Source organism: Chaetodon trifascialis, chromosome 11, assembly GCF_039877785.1.
Source record: "Chaetodon trifascialis isolate fChaTrf1 chromosome 11, fChaTrf1.hap1, whole genome shotgun sequence".
NCBI classification, from domain to species: Eukaryota; Metazoa; Chordata; class Actinopteri; order Chaetodontiformes; family Chaetodontidae; genus Chaetodon; species Chaetodon trifascialis.
The window spans coordinates 10736173-10753354 of NC_092066.1; the positions used below are offsets into that span (position 1 = coordinate 10736173).

Below are 17182 nucleotides of genomic sequence, written 5' to 3' on the forward strand. Positions count from 1 at the left end.
TGTAATGGAGTATTTTTACATTTTTGTATTGGCACTTTTATTTAGGTCAAAGATCTGAGTACTTCTATCACCACTGCAAGAAACTAACAACTACAGCTATTTTCCTCTTAAATTTATTAAATGTAGCAGAAACTAAGGCACTCAGGAACTGTACTTGAGTAAATGTACTTATTTACTTTCCACTTCTGAGTGATATGTGCACACAGTCCTCTAAGATAAAACACCTTGTGAGAGAGTGTTTGAATGGCGTCAGGTCAAAGTGAAGCTCTACCATGTTCTTTGATGGCATCTCTGAATGACATGTGACAGGCTGTGGGGGAATTTAGTGCTTCGAGGACAGAAGAAGTGAGCACACAGGAAGTGTTCACACACAGGGCCACTGTTCGCCTGCACGACCTCTCAGGCTGCTCCTCCTGAAGACTGGGGTCTGTGAGCACCAACCAAACCTCACCCTGACCTACATCACTGCTCTGAAATAGAAACAGAGGCAGCCAAAGACACAAAAGAAGACAATTACTGAGAAACAGTCACATTGAATGACCTAGAAAGACACAGCTTAAAGGAAATGTTATTTACCAAAAGCTTACAAAGCACAAATTTCAGGCAAATTGTCATTTCTGAAAACAGTTGTGATGAGATTATTCATTAAACAGGCCACACACAATGGTGGTTACTGGTATGACATTAAAACGTGGTGTGAGCATGTGGCAAAGTCCACCACTTTGTTCTGAGCTGCTATCTCATCTCGGTCAAAGTTTAAAGGTCTCACCAATCAATGGTAAAGAACGCATGGGCCTCACACAGATTGTCATACACACAGCGATATGAACGCTGCTCTCTACGTCAGAGCCCAATCTTATCAGTTTGTTGGTTCAAATCATCCAAAAGGACGACTGAGGAGCTCTACAAGACACAATGTTTATTATGTTCTTCTGACTGAAGTCAAATCAAATCACTGGTTTTCAGGAATAAGAAAAAAGACAGACGTACCTGCATTATTCTCTTGTATATAACAGTGGCATCAAAACTGCAGCGACAAGTTTTAAGATCACTCTGAGAAAGATGGAAAAAACTGGTTTGAGATGGACCGACTCCGAAGATAAGTTATCATGATCTGCAGAAATTCTTAAAATTTTCTGAGTGTGGGAGAAACTGTTTACCTGCAGTATGTCTTGTAAGGTTTGTTTTATGGGCGCAAGGTAAAGTGAGGACACGGTCTTCCCCTCTGCAGGTTCAACCGAGCTCTCCTGACCAGACAGAAGGTAGCAAAAACTCGGAGCTGGACCTGCTGGTCTATTTTCCTACAAAAACAAGACATTGGGCAAATGGGCATGCTCGTCAACATAGAACTAGATCATAAGATTGTGATATTTTTATCGCAACTTCAGCAATATCTGCCTTCCCTTCGACACAGCCCCGCTCGCTCACTGGAGCAGCTCGAGTCTCTTCTGTCTGTAGCACAGTTTTCTTCAGTGTTGACAGGTTATGACTCTTTTTGTTATTGTTAATGATGCTTTATTAACAACCTGCACACAGTGCTGGTACAGGAAAAGTTAATGTTAATAGTAATTGTTGAGGACCTGTTGATTTTCTTCTTCTGTTGTTTCATCTGTCCAGCCTTGATTTGAAAATATGATTGTAGAACTGCTTTTTTTAATAGCTTCCATACTTTCAATACTATCGAATGTATAAATAATGGAGATCCTATCATTTGTATGGTAGCTTCAACACTTTTGACAACTTGTGACCTGTAACCAATCAGGACATTGAGGGAGACAGACAGAGAGAGGTGGCTACATCAGAGCCAAACTAGCACATTTTTAAATTTATTTAACCCTTTTTATTTTTTTGCTAATATGAAGAATGATCTGATCCATGACTCAAAACCCTGATATACCTCCCAACTCCCAGCAAGGAATCAGCTCACGTGAACAAGAAGTTGGGCTGAATGAATGAGGCCAAACATGTGGTAATTCAGTCTGATTATCTGAAAAAACAATATTCCCTATTCAAATGAATGTACTTAAATCCTACTAGAGCTGAAAGGATTAGCAGATTGATTCATCAACTGACTAATCAAAAAAATAATCTTAAACCACTCTATTATTTTATTATTAAAGTAATTTTTGGTTTCAGGAAGTTCTGATGGCCAAATAATAATTGTGAAAACAGTCAGCACATTACTTAGTAATTAAAAGAATCACTAGTTGCAGCCCTAAAAATGAGAACACCTTCTCAAACCAAGCCCTCTCCTGGTGGAGATGCATGGTTTGCTATGGAAATGTTATGGTAACAACTTACACTGGACAGATTGGGTGTGTTTCCATGATCTTTAAGCGGCATCACTGGGGGCCACAAGCTGTCTATCAAGCTGAAAAGCCTGGAGTGCCTGAGAGTGAAACACAAAAAAGGGGAAAGAAAAAAAGAGTAAGGAGGGGGCACTGAAAAGGGGGGGAAAGGAGGAGAAACTCGTGAATAAGGGACTTTGATGGGAAGATAGAGAGCTTTTACAGCCAGTTTCACTTCCAGTGAAATATGAATCGGTTAACACAGAGCTCGTTTTAACGTCACCTAGAATTAACAGAGAGCATGCTTGGGCTGGCAGAGCAGACGCACACAAAAACTGTTTTTACAAGCAGGTTTTGAGATGCTGAATGGTGGGAAAACAGTTCACACCCTACGTAGATCACAATATGATTGTACTGCAAAAATAACAAGGTTTAGAAAGCCAATTACAAGTGATTTTAACGGGCACATTTCTAATGCTGCTGTCTTTCACCACATTCTTAATCTCAGCACTGACAGATTGAAATAAGATCATACTCTATGCACGTTTATGATTCATTCATGTCAAACTGATACTGGAAGTATGGATTAAATAATTAAAATATTAGGCCGCAAGTCTGACAGGATATGTCAATCATTTGATTCATTGTCTCTTTGCTGAGAAGTACTTGTTGTTGAGGGTGGCTGGTCAATGATACTTATTCATCCGTATGTGTGCTGTCATATCAGTCAGTGGTTAGCAACCTGTTAGTCAGCCTGTATTCACAGAGTTTCTTTGTATGGAACTGGTTCTGCAGCCCATTCAAGACCAGTGAGGCCTGCTTAAGGATGAGTAACAACACTAACAGGACTCATTCAACTCACTGTGGTTTTGATACTGAGCTTATACACTTGTTTAACAAATGTTATCACACCTTTTATTTCAAGGTACATCTGTAGTTTGCAATCTTCAGAGCTGAGGTGATCAATAAAGTACAACTTTTCATATACTTTTTAGTTGGCGTACATCCAGAAAGACGAAACTTTCCGATGAAAATAGCTGATTACCATAAGGACAATACTGCGGTACACACTATTCACACAGGTGCCAGGGAGGCCTCTGAGTCTTTGCTCAGAAACCCCACACCCTTTAAAGAAAAGAAAGAGTTTGCTTTCTTGGTTAAATCTGTCCATTAAATATGGAGATACAGTCAGGAGACAGTTAGCATAGTTTTGCATAAAGACTGGAAACAGGGGGAAACAGTTGGCCTGGTTCTATCCAAGGGATAACAAAATCCACCTACCAGCACCTTTAAAGCTCTCTAATTAACATGTCACATCTTGTTTCCCAATCTGTGCAACAGTGTAAAAATTACAACTGAGACAGTATTGTCTCCAGGCTACAGCTTCATATTATGGTTTAACTCATCAATCTTCTCATCTAACTCTGGGCAAAAAAAGCAAATATGCATAATCCACAAAGTGTTAAACTATTCATTAAACTATAGATTATTATGATATGCTCTGAAGCCCAGTATTTACTGGTTCTAGGAGACTGGGAAAAAAAAAGAATGCCTGATTTATCCCAACCAGGCCCACGTGTTTCTCCACTTGAGCTAATAAGATAGCCCATGTGCAAGCAGCGAAGATAGCCCATCCATCACAGCTTGACCACAGACAACCTCCAGAGACATTATAGGCCGTGGTGGCATTAAAAATACCAAGGATGTAAACATACCCCCAGCCAGTCTCTAAATGTTCCCACGTCAGTTCTTCTAACTGCTTCTAATCTGGGATCCTGACTATGGAAACTCACAAGGGACACAGAGCGTGCACCTTGGTATCACTTTACATGTAAACACAGTTGCACTGCTGGCAGCACAGCATAATCAGCTTCACATGGGCTGCAAACATTAAATCCTCATTGTATTACAATTGTGTGTGTTGCTGTTTGTGAAGGGCATTCATGGTTGAAATTTGCTGTGGTTCATGATACAGGAGATTCACACATAAAGCACTAAAACCAATATGAATGTGTGTTGGTTTAGCTTTAGGCTCAGTGCCTCTATAGCACAACACCCTGAGGCTACTTTACCAGCATTTCATATCAGGAATGGTCTATCACAGGGCTGTTGTCCCAGATGGCTTAGTAGCAAGATAAGATAACCTCTAATACAGAAGAAATCCATATCACAGATTGATATTGGTCACAGGTTGAAGTTTACCCATGGCTATGATATGAAATCCAGGTGAAAAGCTATCCAGGCTCAGAGGGATGGGGGAAGAGGAGCATGCGGATCTCACCTTTCTCGAGTGACCCGCTGCACCACTTTAATGGCTCTCAGCACACAGGTTCTCCCCTGCCACATGTGGCAGTACTGGTGGAGGTTGTCCTTGCAGGACAGGAGGTGGAGCTGGACCACGCTGAACATCCCATAGCTGTCCTGGACAAGCACACAGAGCCTGGGAAAAAAACAAGAACAGCAAAGCACCACATGCTGAGACAAAAATGGACTTAACATTTTAATCATGTTAAAGACACAGTTCAATAAATGAATACATTTTTCAAGTTTCAATCCTGTCTCCATGTGTTAACTGTTTACTTTATGAGTGTTCAAAATCCTTTTTTTTCCTCGTCCTTTTACTCGACAAGAAAAGATGACTCATCTTTAACTCAGTTACATAAACTTATCCAATCAATTCTGATCTGTGGACTCCAGCTAACCCTGGACTTGACCATTAGCATGTGAGTCACTGCAGCCACAGTGATACAGTAAGAGTTAGCACAGTAATATCAGAGTAGAAGGTGTGTGTTTGGATGCAAAAAAGTATACGGCTGAGGTCTTTTAATTTATGAATTTCTCCCTTGTCCTCCTTGCCCTGATCTCACAACATGGGTTGGGGTCCTCTCATTGTATTCACTGAACCACACCCTCATTGGGTGATTTAAATCCCTCTAAAAACCAAATCCCATCACATTACAAGAGCATTAATTCTGTTTTACTGTGACTTTAAAGTGATACAGTATGGGCATGTCACATTCATTTTTTAAACCAGGTTTCATTGAAAAACGCTTGGATCTTTCAAAAAAAGCAGATAACAGTTGTGATTTTCATTACGCAAAGAAAAAAAAAAGAGGCACTGAAGGACACAGAGTATCGAAAGCTCCCAAAAATGTGATGAGGCAGCGTTTTGACCGTCAAGGATTGAATGTCAAAAAGTTCACTTTTAAGCCAATGTGGACAAAAGGTCCTAAAAGTTGTCAGAGTAATGTAAAATTTAAATATCCACAGTTTCATGGCAACTGAGCAAACTCAGAACAAACAAGCACTCAATCTTGAGTTGAGATTGTTTTGACAGTTTATTTGCAAACATTTTTGGGAATTTGCAACACTTCATGTGCAGAGTTCATCTATTTTTCCTTTGTATGCTGCTTTTGTCCTGGCTGCACCTGCACCCTACTGGAGCTGGATGTGCACACAGTACAACTTTTACTATTTCTGACACGTTCATGAGTGTTAAATGAATCAATCAATAAATAATAAGAGTATATGTGTTTGAATTAAAAATACAACTGTCAGATTGTAATGATCTGATTTCAGATGATCTGAAACTTTTTTTTTTTTTGCCAAAAATAACGATCCATTAATACAAAATTAAGCATTTCTATGTGAATGAAACACCACTGTTCCCAGGGGTGACACACTAACGATACACAGTTATGGCTTAGTACTGACATTTGAAAGTGTTAATGCTGGTGGCTGGTTTGACAGGCTGCTGCTGACAGAAAAGCCCTTTGGCCTACAAAGTTGTGAGGCAGTGAACTGCTGTGTTTTCCTGCACTCTGCTGCTCCCAGTGAGCGAGGAGCTGGAACTGCTATAGGCTCCAGTATCTCAGCCAGTCAAGCCCAGACACAGCCCTGTACCAGCCCTGAGAGTAAACAGTGGAGTTCATATCCCCTGGTTAGACAAGCAACGGCCAAGGAGGAAGAACAGGAGGAGGAGGAGGAGGAGGAGGAGGAGGAGGAAGAAAAAAAAAACAGGGAAGCGGGAGGAGGACTGTCAGTGAGCCCATCATGCATGTGCATGCATGCGCACATCCCAGACATTGGGAAAGTTTTGAGACTGTTTTCAACCACCTGACTGGGCCTATAAATGTCTTCTGTTGGTAAACATGGGGTCTGTCTGTGTTTGTTTTGACAGACCTGGAAATAGATATCTAAATAACATTCCTGACATGACATTTGGTGGTGAGGGCCAACGTTGTAACCAAGATTATTCTCAGTTGTTTGCTTTATTCCCAGTCCAAAATCAGACCTATATGACATCTTGTTAAAGCAATGAGGAATGTTGGACATAAAAAAGTGAGAGAAATGATGTTTCTGTAGGTTTTATGTTTATGGGGCTGTAAACATGAGCGCATATGTTAAAAATTTAAAGCCGCAAGAACAGACCCCAGTCAACAGCAATTTATATACCAAAGCAAATACATGTCAAACACTTTCTCAAGACAGACAAGAACATGCCTCAGGAAAAATGTAATTCCTTTAAGTCAAACACATTCACATTCTTTCAAAATAATACTTATCATTGTGGAGTAATAGGCTACTGTCCTCCTGGAACCAGGCTCTGCATTCTTTCTGAGAAATAACTTACAAATTAATTATTGCAACTTTCTCAATTGACTAAATGTATTGTCTAATTGTTTCAGCAGTGCCAATTAGTTATTAGTTAGTTAGTTATCGTGCACTTGTTGGGGACTATTTTCAGCTGTGGATTAACACACATTCGATGTTCAATGTTCAAGTGAGTTTTTGCCGCATCAGGACGGTGTTTGTGGCTCAACTCAAAATGATCAACACTGTGCATGTTCATCCTAATGAAGAATCATGTGACCCCGTGCAGCGCTCATTGATCTGTTTGTATGTACAATGTTTAAGATGAAGAGCACAAAGACAAGCCTTTGGCCACACGAGAAATACTAACAGGATCAATTTATCATTGGTTTGGTTTTTTCATAGGGTTTGTTGACAACAACTAAAATCTACAATAACCCCTTCAGCTATTACTACACATAAAAAACACAATAAATAAATAAAAATCTGCTTTAAAAAAAGGAAGAAAAATGCTGTTATGTACTGTATTCTGTACTTAATCTTTGTGTGAAACCAGGAGTTTCTAACTTCCTTGCCATATTACAAAATAGTGCTAAATTAAATCAATAAAACAACATTTGACTTTGCCTCCAATATCAATACAGCTGCAAGAGTCACATTTGGTGGGGATAAATAAACACTTTCACTTTAAGTGGCGCTTGTCTGAACTTGAAAAAACTTGGTATGAAATCTGATATGACACTTGACAGATAGAAAAGAAAAGGGTGATGAGACACCAGCTTGATATAAACAACCAGCTCCCCACTCAGTCCCTTCTTTTAGCCGTTCACAGCCCCACTTCCTCAAACAGCGACCCCTCACTCCCAAAAAAAATCATCTGGCTGGTGGCCGGTTTCAGTCACAGGCCGTTTTCAGGAATTTGTTATTGTGAGCGATCACAGAATTCTCAGCAAGTCAGGTTTTCTTCCAGGAACTACGATCCACTGAGCCTGTGCAAACACACACACATGCTCCTTCATACACACACCCTCACTCACTCTCACACACACACACACACACACACACACACACACACAGTCACACTGCATGCGCATGCTAGCCCACGCACATGCACATTACTTGGCAACACTACGCAAGTGACCCACACATTAGGAATACAGCAGAGAGGCCTCATTGGTGGGGGGGCGGACAGGCGGGATTCCTTCCTATGTGTTGTCCACCAATCAGTGCAGGCAGAGTGATAAACACGGTTGTAAGAGGATCTGTGCAGCACATTGTGTTCCCTCTCCACAGAGGGGAAAAAAAAAAAAAAACACCAACTAGCCTCTCCTCACTTCCTGCAAACAGTTAATCTTCTTGTTTATTCTATTCTGAATTTACGGGAACTTAACATCTTCTTCAGGCATAAATATCACACTGGCGTCTCTCCCATGTGTGTTTTAACACAGAGGCTAAACAACAAAAGGATCAAATAAGCATGTTGACCAGGAGAGTGAGTCATAGAGGCTGGGGACACAACATTAGAGGTACAGACTGTCCTTGTCTTTATACAGAATGGGGCCAGTGGGCTGCCAAGTAAACTACCCTCCTCTCCACAGAGCAGGCATGCATCCTGGAAAAGTACTATAAGCAACACATTGTACGAAATGTTGTTATTTCTGTGCAGCAATTCAAACCAAAACCTCGCATGAAAAGGATTAAAACTGATAGAAGTGGTAGTTACTTTAGCACTTTATTATATTTAAGAAAAAACAAAATGGTAAAGAGTGAAAATATAAAGTGTAAAAGGGCAGACGAATAAAAATGTAGGACTTTAGGACCAGAAGGGTCACACAGATATTCTGAACTCAAGTCCTCCTTATAACCTTCTAACCTCTGCCCCACCTCCATCCTCTCACTACCGACCGAGCCTGTTGCATCTGGTTGAGTTAGAGAGAAATGGAGGGAAGGGCAGGAGTGTTTCCGGTCAGAGGGCGGCGTTTGTTTACCAGCCGCAGAAGCAGCATGGCAGGAGCATTAGTGTCAGGTTACAACCCATGCTCTTTTAGTCAGTTAGCTTGTCAGCTGACAGGGGCTCTCCTCCCTTCACCACAGCATGCCCCTCGGGCCACTCCACTCAGAGAAACCAATACTTTTCTTTTATTACTCAGCAAAGGACAAAAACAACAAGCCTGGGGAGGGCCAGGCAACTAAAGGCCATGCTCGCTGGATATGCTTCAAGTAGAACATTCAGTGATTCATTAACTATAACAAGACCACTCGAGTAGACCTCCAAGTCAATTCAATAACACCGGAAACAGCTCACACTACGAGCCTTTTAACAACAGTTAATTATTGCTGCATTTTTGTGGAAAAATTGCTCAGACTCCACGTCACTGGATAAAAGCGACATTCTGCAATTCCACTCTCTCACCAACAACTATAAGCCAATCCAAAATTTACTCTAGTGCAGCCTTTTGCTCAGTCACTCTGCATTTTTGTATGTACTGAAAATACCAAGCTAGCTTCCTGGTAAAGCTGGCTGTGATGTCGTGCCATAAAGATGGTACCTGTTCAACCCAAGTTACACAGTGAAAGAACAGGTGTTCAGGGTGCAGACCGGCAATGAAAGAGTCACCATTCTTTCTATTACAAGTCAGTGTACCATCAAAATGATGTTTTAAAGCTGCAATAATAAATATTTTTATATCGACAGTGGAAAAAAAAAAGACGTGAAATTGATCTCTCATAGTGATACAGAAAATTATTATTTAGCTCTGCAGTTCTCCTCAGCTCCACACAGCCTTTTAGTGTCTTTCAGCTCATTGTTTTGGTTTTTCAGCCCAGAGCGTTGTTGTTTTAGTTCACTCTAATCGCTCTCGTTTTGTTTACAGACACAACAGGCAGTTTTAATCAGCCAGAAAAGTCTGATAAAACCGCTGGGTGCTATTGCCAAGCACCAAATGGCACACAGGCAAGGATAGTGAAAGGCCGGTGGACACAGTGGAGCATTTAGCCTCTAAAGAGTCACATATTGGTGACTTGGTGGAGACCAGAACAGCACTAAAAGTAGAGCGGATAATGGACTTAAATTCATCTAATTCACCGCCACAAACGTGACTCCGAAGAGTGCTAATGTTGCTCTGTGTCTGCTGGGTGTGTAAAGAAGCAGCAGTTTGCTTTATAAGGTGATGATGTGTCACTGTTGTATTTTGTTAAGTGATAAATCGTTTCTGTCTACGAAATGTCAGAAAACTAATGAAATAATGTAAAAATAATGTCTTGTTATGTTGACCAACAGTCAAAAACCCAAAGATATTCAGTTTACTACCGTGTATGACAAAGAAGATCGACTAATCGCTTCACCAGTTTATAATTTCAGCTCCATAATTTTCTTCTTTTTTTTTGTACTGCTGAGAATGAAAGGCATGACATCTTTACACTCACATAATATATGTGGTTACACTTGTGGTTTTCTTTAGTGCATTAAGGTAATAAAAGCTGTTGTAAATCTGTTCCACCCAGTGGAGTACGAGTGGGCACCAATTCAACTCTGGCTTGCTGGTGCACGACATTCTGAAAACATCATGTTGTCTTTCCTGAGAATTGGCCAGAATCGCTCACAGAGCGGCTGGATTCAATTAGAAATGTTTGTGTCCTTTGTCAAACAATGCCATATGGCTGGAGACAGTGTGAGGACTTTGTGGGGCCTGCTGCGCTGTGAACAATAGCTCGACCACTGAGACACACATTGTGCCACCACGGACAAGCATGCAAGGCCTCAGACCAAGGAGGCCAACGTGCAATTGTTACAAAAAGAGTAATTCATATTGTGGGAGAGAAGCATGCCCAGCAGATAAAATATGATTAATTCTGACAGTCTCTGTTGGTCTTAAATAACAAACCAAAGACCTCAATGGGCCGCTCATTATCAGCTCGTCCAACAGTACCTGCTTTTGCCTTTTTCTGCAGCAGGAGGAGGAGGAGCCGCCGACGAAGACCTGGAGGGAACTCTGGGCTTAAGAATGGAAATGGGCGAGCAGTCAGGCACAGGGATGGAGTAAACTCTCTGGACCACCACCTCCACGTCCTGCCCCACAGAGCCAGCCTGGCCCAGCCCTTCAATCGCTTCCAGGAGAGACAGGCAGTGTCTCGTCAAAACTCCTGAACCTCCAAAACTGCACAGAGCATCAAAGCCAACAACCTGAAGGGGAGAAAGAGAAGAAAACAAGTCAGTACTTAACGCAAATGATGTCTCAAACCTTCAACCAATTAGCTGACTGGCAGAAAATTAAGCATTTTGATTAAGCAATCCGTAGTTTTAAGTGATTTTCAAAGCCATCATGCTGGTTTCAGCTTCACAAATATGAATAATTGTTGGGCTTTATGTTAAGTTAAAATCAAAGAAATATATCTTTGAGTTTTTGGACTTTTGGTTGTAAAGTCAAAGAGAGACAATGAGAAAAAGCAGAAAATCTTAAAATATTATTATTAATATTATCAAAATGGTTCCCTTACTTTAATTTTCTGATGATGAACTAATTGATTGATTGGCTAATAGTTTCAGCTCTACACCATAACATGGGCTCATATGTGACACACACAAACACAGCACTAATCTCAGTTACAGCTGAAGCTGTCACACAGTGATCAGCATACAGTCTGTTGTCAACACAATTTATGGCACCGAGCAGTATTTACCATGAGGATCAACTTTTCTTCACACAGTGTTCGAAATCTGCAGGGCGCGGCCGATGATGCCATGTCTTTACTCGATCACTGCCAGTAGTAGTTGGGTAATTTTTTTGTATTTGCTCAAAGCAAACGGAGATTCAGAGGAAATCAAACATATGTGTCAGCCAGCCACTTATAATATCCCCACAGTGGAGACTGAACACACCTGTTACTGATTGATGTGGGTTGAATGCTCCACTGAGACTTTATTTATTTAAGAATTTATTATTTCTTGTGCAAAAATATTCTGAAGTGAAACCTATGTTGGCACAGTTGCACCTGTGATTTAATTTCCATTTAAACAGACTTCATTCAGAAGACTAAATTGTATTAATTTCATGAATACTGACATAAGCCTCCTGATGCATAAGGATGCTATGCTGTTTTGTTGTTTGTACATAAACGACTAAACCCGAGTAGACCAGTGACATTATAGCCAGTAGCCAAACAGCCCTGCACACTGTATACTGTAGCTGTCACCACCAGCTATGTTTATATGCTGACTTATTGGACTGACAACATTTTACTGTAGCTAAGTGTGCACTGAGCGTGTGCACGAGGGTTTAAAAAGGTTTGTTTAATGTCCTACATGACCTATAACTTAAGCCATTAAATAGAGTATATTTTGAAGTGGGAATTAAATGAAAGGCATTTGACGCATACACACCTGTTTGGCATTGTGCTCCTCTGTGGTCCCGCATACCTCCAGCAGTCCAAATGTTTTGCACAGAGAATACGGACTGCACCTCTCTGCAGAGAGCAAGCCTCTAGGAGTAGACATGTTGGTTGGTTTGGAGGCAGAGGAGACTTTCTGGCTGAGGTGTGTGTTCAGAATAATATCACAGTCGAAACCTTCTACAGAGAGACTTTGCCTGCAAAGAGAAAAAGTTCACTCATTTTAGATTTAAGGTATGGCAGTTGCTTCAGCGCTATCATTGCATTCTGCGTCTTGATTTTCCCCTTTCTGAATGAATGGTGCAAAATAATTGAGTTTGGGACCTTAAATTCACAAGACAATATATATATTTAAGGTGTTGGGCAATGATAAAGTCTGCTGTGTGATTGTGTTGATAACAGATGCAAAAACTCAGCTTTTACAGTGCATAGATTATTGCACAAATGTAGGGGGGCGAGAACTCGAGACTGTTTGAATGCCAAACACAGATAAGGTACCAACCACCTCCACAGGTCTGTTCACTCGGTAGCAACCAGCAAGCTCAAATGTGTTAAACTCCTCCAAGGAAGGTGAAAATACACTGCGGATACATCTGTCCTCTTTCACTAAGGTACAAGATACATTTTCCATGTAATTGAGGTTCTTAAAAGGCTTCACCTCGCAGCGCTGCACAGCTTGATTAAGACACTTTCCAAATGTGACATCATGTGTGGAAAAATACTTCACCGCCCGTCACAATCAAACGGGCCAAGAGCTCGCTGATGAAAAACAACAAATCAAACGCAAAGGCTGCATATGTGTGACCTGAAATGCTCCTGTGTTGGTGTTTCATTTTAACCGCTATCAGCTCAGATTTAACTCTCATCCATGTGTGCCAAGAAGGAGATGCTGAGCTTATCCATAAAAGCTCAATGGAAACAGTTCTGGTCATGTGCTTTGGCTCATTAAGAAAAATGACACACACCTGTGCGGTACTGAGCCTGAGAATAAAGGACCTTGAATAACAGCCAGATAATTATATGGGGCTTTGTTTGAGTTAAGTTTGAGTTACGACTTAATTTCTTGCGCATGTGACATGGATAAATAGTATGATGATGGCTTATTGCTGACTCAGAGCCAAGTGCGCTCTGTGACTGGTACTGAAGTACATGTCACAGCTCGTCTCAGAGATGAGGCGATAGCTGAGCCAGAGAAATCAAACCCACAGATGAAGTGGAAAAGACAATTTGTTTGGATGTGCAACAAAAACAGAAGGGAATAGATTATTATCCAGAGACCAAATTATTATATACACTCAGATGCCAGTTACAGGTACGCCTATGTAAAAAGAAATGTGGCCTAATGGGACCTTTGTGATGGTTATAAAGTTCAGTTTGGGTTAAACTGTTTCAGAGAGGCCTTTCAGTGAGAACATAGGTGGACACAATCACACAAATGTTGGTACGAACTACAGCTTCATAGCAGTTAAATCAACACCTGAGGCTGTATAAATGAAAAATGTAATTATAATGTAAGCTTTACAATAGCAGTATTTGTTGCAGGGTCATTGTCCTTCATTGCACTGTACATGTGGTTCCTGGCACTGTGCGCGGGTACAGACACTTTGGATGACTCACCCGTTAGTCAATCAACTGAAAATTAATCCATGGCATCGCGACAGTAAACAGTTTTATCATTTACTCAGCACATATACCAAACCATGATTTTGGAATCAGGGTTTTTCCTCAAATTACCGAGCAGGATGTAAAGTAAATCAGTCCTAATAGGTTCCCCTTCAACCAGTAAAGATGCATGTTGATGCATTATTTTTAATGATTAACGTTATTATATTATTATTCAACTGTATACGCTCATCTCCCCTTGAACCATCTGTTCTTCTTTTTCTATCTTTATTGCAATCTCACTTCAATTTGCTGTTCTGACATCTGCAGCAAATCTAATTCCTAGTACACACAAACCTGGTGAATAAAGTATATATGAAGTACACAACACTGACACGGTACATGCAGTGTTCTACACGTGAGCTTATATTTTAAATACTTTTTGTCGCTCGTACTTTTACATAAGTAATTTTGAATGAATTTAACTTGAAATGGGGTCTTTTCATAGTGCACCACATTATGAAACTATTGCTACTTGCTTACTCATTGAAATAGTAGTAGTAGTAGTAGTAGTATATTCTTCTACCGCTGTTACCTGAAAGTGATGTTTATCAGACCAGCATCTGATCAGAGATCTGCAATCAAAGAAAGCCATACTGTTATGTTAGTAGAGCGGAACGTACCGTTCACGAGAACAGGTACAACAACCATACAGGAAGTCTGATCTCACTGTGAACAGGTGAGTGGGCAGCTGTCATCATCAGACAGGTAGCCAGGTTAAGGAGTGGCCCTGGTTGCTGGCGTCACAGCTTGTAAGTGAGTAATACGTGCAGGTATTTCCACTGAGGTCTCGGCCCCCTCACAACAAGGCGTGGGAGGTGGGAGGAGCCAACCTACTCACTGCCGGAATCATGGGGGAGGATAACTCCCTGAGTGTCACACCGGAAACTGATAAGTGCTCTAAATTCCGGGTTTTTCCACTTTGGCCTGTCCTGTCAGCTGTAAAAGTTAAATTAAATCGTATCTCTTTAGAGAAATGTTAAGCTTGTCATCAGCTTTTCTTGGTTATGGCTGTTCACTTGTTATGATTTAAGGACTTTTTATTGAGTTGGAATAGTGATTGATTTAAAATATGGACCAAATGCTGTGACTGTTGACAGTAAGTTACACAAAACAAAAGAGAATTTAGGGGTGTCTGCTCAGATGAAAAGTAATTCTTTGAAAGAGTAAATGGGTGGGTTTAGTGGGGGCGCTCCACTCTATCATGTGATTTCAGGAATAGCACACAACAGGGAAGGAGAGGTGCTAAAGCCAGAGATACTCTCAAACCTCCATGTGTTTTCAATCTCAGCCCTTTGGCTCCCTCCACTCTCCGCTCCCAAATGCTCCAGAAAATAATCCTACTGTGTTTTTTCCCCAGCTTGCTGGAAATGACCTAACTACTGCCAGGAAGAGGAATGTGAAGCATTCCCTGGAGCTGTTCGTGACGTCAGAGCGCTGAGGAGGCCCCTGCACTTCCGCCAGCTTGGATATTCCAGAGCACACTCAACCAAAACTCCCAACAGCTGGAGTCAACTGCTGCCTCGCTCCAACTCCAAAACAATCCCAAAAAAAAGGGGGAAAAAAAGCCCCCACCTCCCTCCCTCTCTGCTCTGTATGTGAGGGACTGGTCTTCACATCTGGGTCTTTGCTGCTTACTATTGTGCGCTGAGAACAGTGCATTTTTTACTTAAAATCCCAAATATTTGGATTTAATCATAATATAAACAAGGCATGTATCACCATATCTATCTAATCTATGTTTAACACATATAGTCATGTGTAGTACTCAATCTATCAGGATGCCTCCTCTGCATTTTTTTGTGAGATCCTGTTACTCTTGTACTGTGCAACTTCTTTCTAAGTATTTTTTGTGTGTCACTTTTCGATGGTCTGCAAAGAGACGATTAAGCAAAACAGGGAAATGCAAGAAAAAGTAGAATCAGTATAATAATAATAACATATCATCTCTCACAGAATGTGTCACCATCCCCACTGTGAGTGCTGTTTCAGTGGGTAATGTGATGTTATATGAAACTTTATTCATAGAGAATCGATTAATTACTCTGCATGAATCCTTTGAAGTAATTTGTTCCAGCCTCTCAATGGTGAGGATACTGTGTTTCACATCATTGTGGACAGAATATCTTTGGGTTTCTGAGTATTGGTTGGAAAAAATAAAAATAGTTGAAAATGTCACTGTGGGCTGTGGGAAATTGCAATGTGCACTTTTCACCACATTCAGCAGATTACTTAATAATAAAAATAATTATTAATTGCAGTCCAGATACTTACAGCAGCCTGTGATTCAGCTGCAGAAAACACCCTCTAAGGAGACAAATGATCTTAACCTTACTTTACCTTCCACAGTCAATGTTTTCCGCTGTTGGTGCTCAAGTCAAAGTGCTTACTTTTCGACTTAACCCCCTTGCATGCAAAAATGTGATTTTCATTTAAATATCCCCTTCAGACACATTATAAGACATCTGAAAATACTCTGCTTCGAATAACAATGTGTCTGATACAGTTTTGCAAAATATTATATTTACGTCTTTTCCCCTTCTAAAAAATCCAGAACTTATCAATATATGCAAGTACTGTTCATTTCAAAAGTTTCACTGCTGGACACAAGATGTGCTTTACGTCACTGTAAGCTCAGTTTCACTGGAGGTTTCAAGTCTCCACATCATACTTGTGTAAGCTGTGGACTTGACCATGACTGGCTTCCCAACTAGTTGTGATGTCACAAAATCATGCTCATATGTGCATGTGTTAACTTTAAGGTGAGCACAGAAAAACCTTCCTCCTTCAGCAGATTTAAGTGAAAACAGCCTTTTAGTGTCAAACTCTGCACATTCATCATTCTGCACAGTGAGGGTCAAACATCCAGGTGAAGGAACAATAAATAAAATGCAGTTTTGAGTCGAGGGTGATTTTAAAGGGCATCGTGCATTGCATCTTCTCACCATGGTGGATATATGTGAATGATATCTCCGGGTGCAAGGATCAGCTGGGCTGCAGTCTCTCTGCTGAGTAACACCAGCATACGAGCTCTCTCCTCAGAGACAGGATTACTGTGTTGGTGGCCCTCTCTGGGGGGCTCACAGTGCACCAGTTGCATGCTGCACTCCTGCTGAACCTCCAGCACCTCCAGCACCAGTACGCCAGGCCTGTCCACTGGAGAGCATAGCGACAACAACACAGATGTTGAGTGTGTGTGTGTGTTTCAGTGTGCGTAACTCTGTGTGTCTGCATACAGAGCGTACTCACGC

The 17182-nt window shown here is 41.0% G+C and overlaps 1 protein-coding gene across 2 annotated transcripts in view; it reads right to left on the reverse strand.

Moving 5' to 3' along the window:
• The window catches only part of spidr (scaffold protein involved in DNA repair), a 29678-nt gene that overhangs the window by 4868 nt on the left and 7628 nt on the right, over positions 1 to 17182 (reverse strand). The window contains exons 8-15 of one of the 2 annotated variants that reach the window (XM_070974311.1): positions 16877 to 17087; positions 12262 to 12466; positions 10811 to 11064; positions 4570 to 4728; positions 2302 to 2389; positions 1161 to 1301; positions 991 to 1053; positions 272 to 470 (exon numbers count right to left, since the gene is read on the reverse strand). In XM_070974311.1, the coding sequence (XP_070830412.1) occupies positions 272 to 470; positions 991 to 1053; positions 1161 to 1301; positions 2302 to 2389; positions 4570 to 4728; positions 10811 to 11064; positions 12262 to 12466; positions 16877 to 17087 (1320 nt within the window). Of the gene's footprint in view, positions 1 to 224; positions 471 to 990; positions 1054 to 1160; positions 1302 to 2301; positions 2390 to 4569; positions 4729 to 10810; positions 11065 to 12261; positions 12467 to 16876; positions 17088 to 17182 lie in introns of both variants that reach the window. The other variant, XM_070974310.1, reaches the window with a different exon arrangement.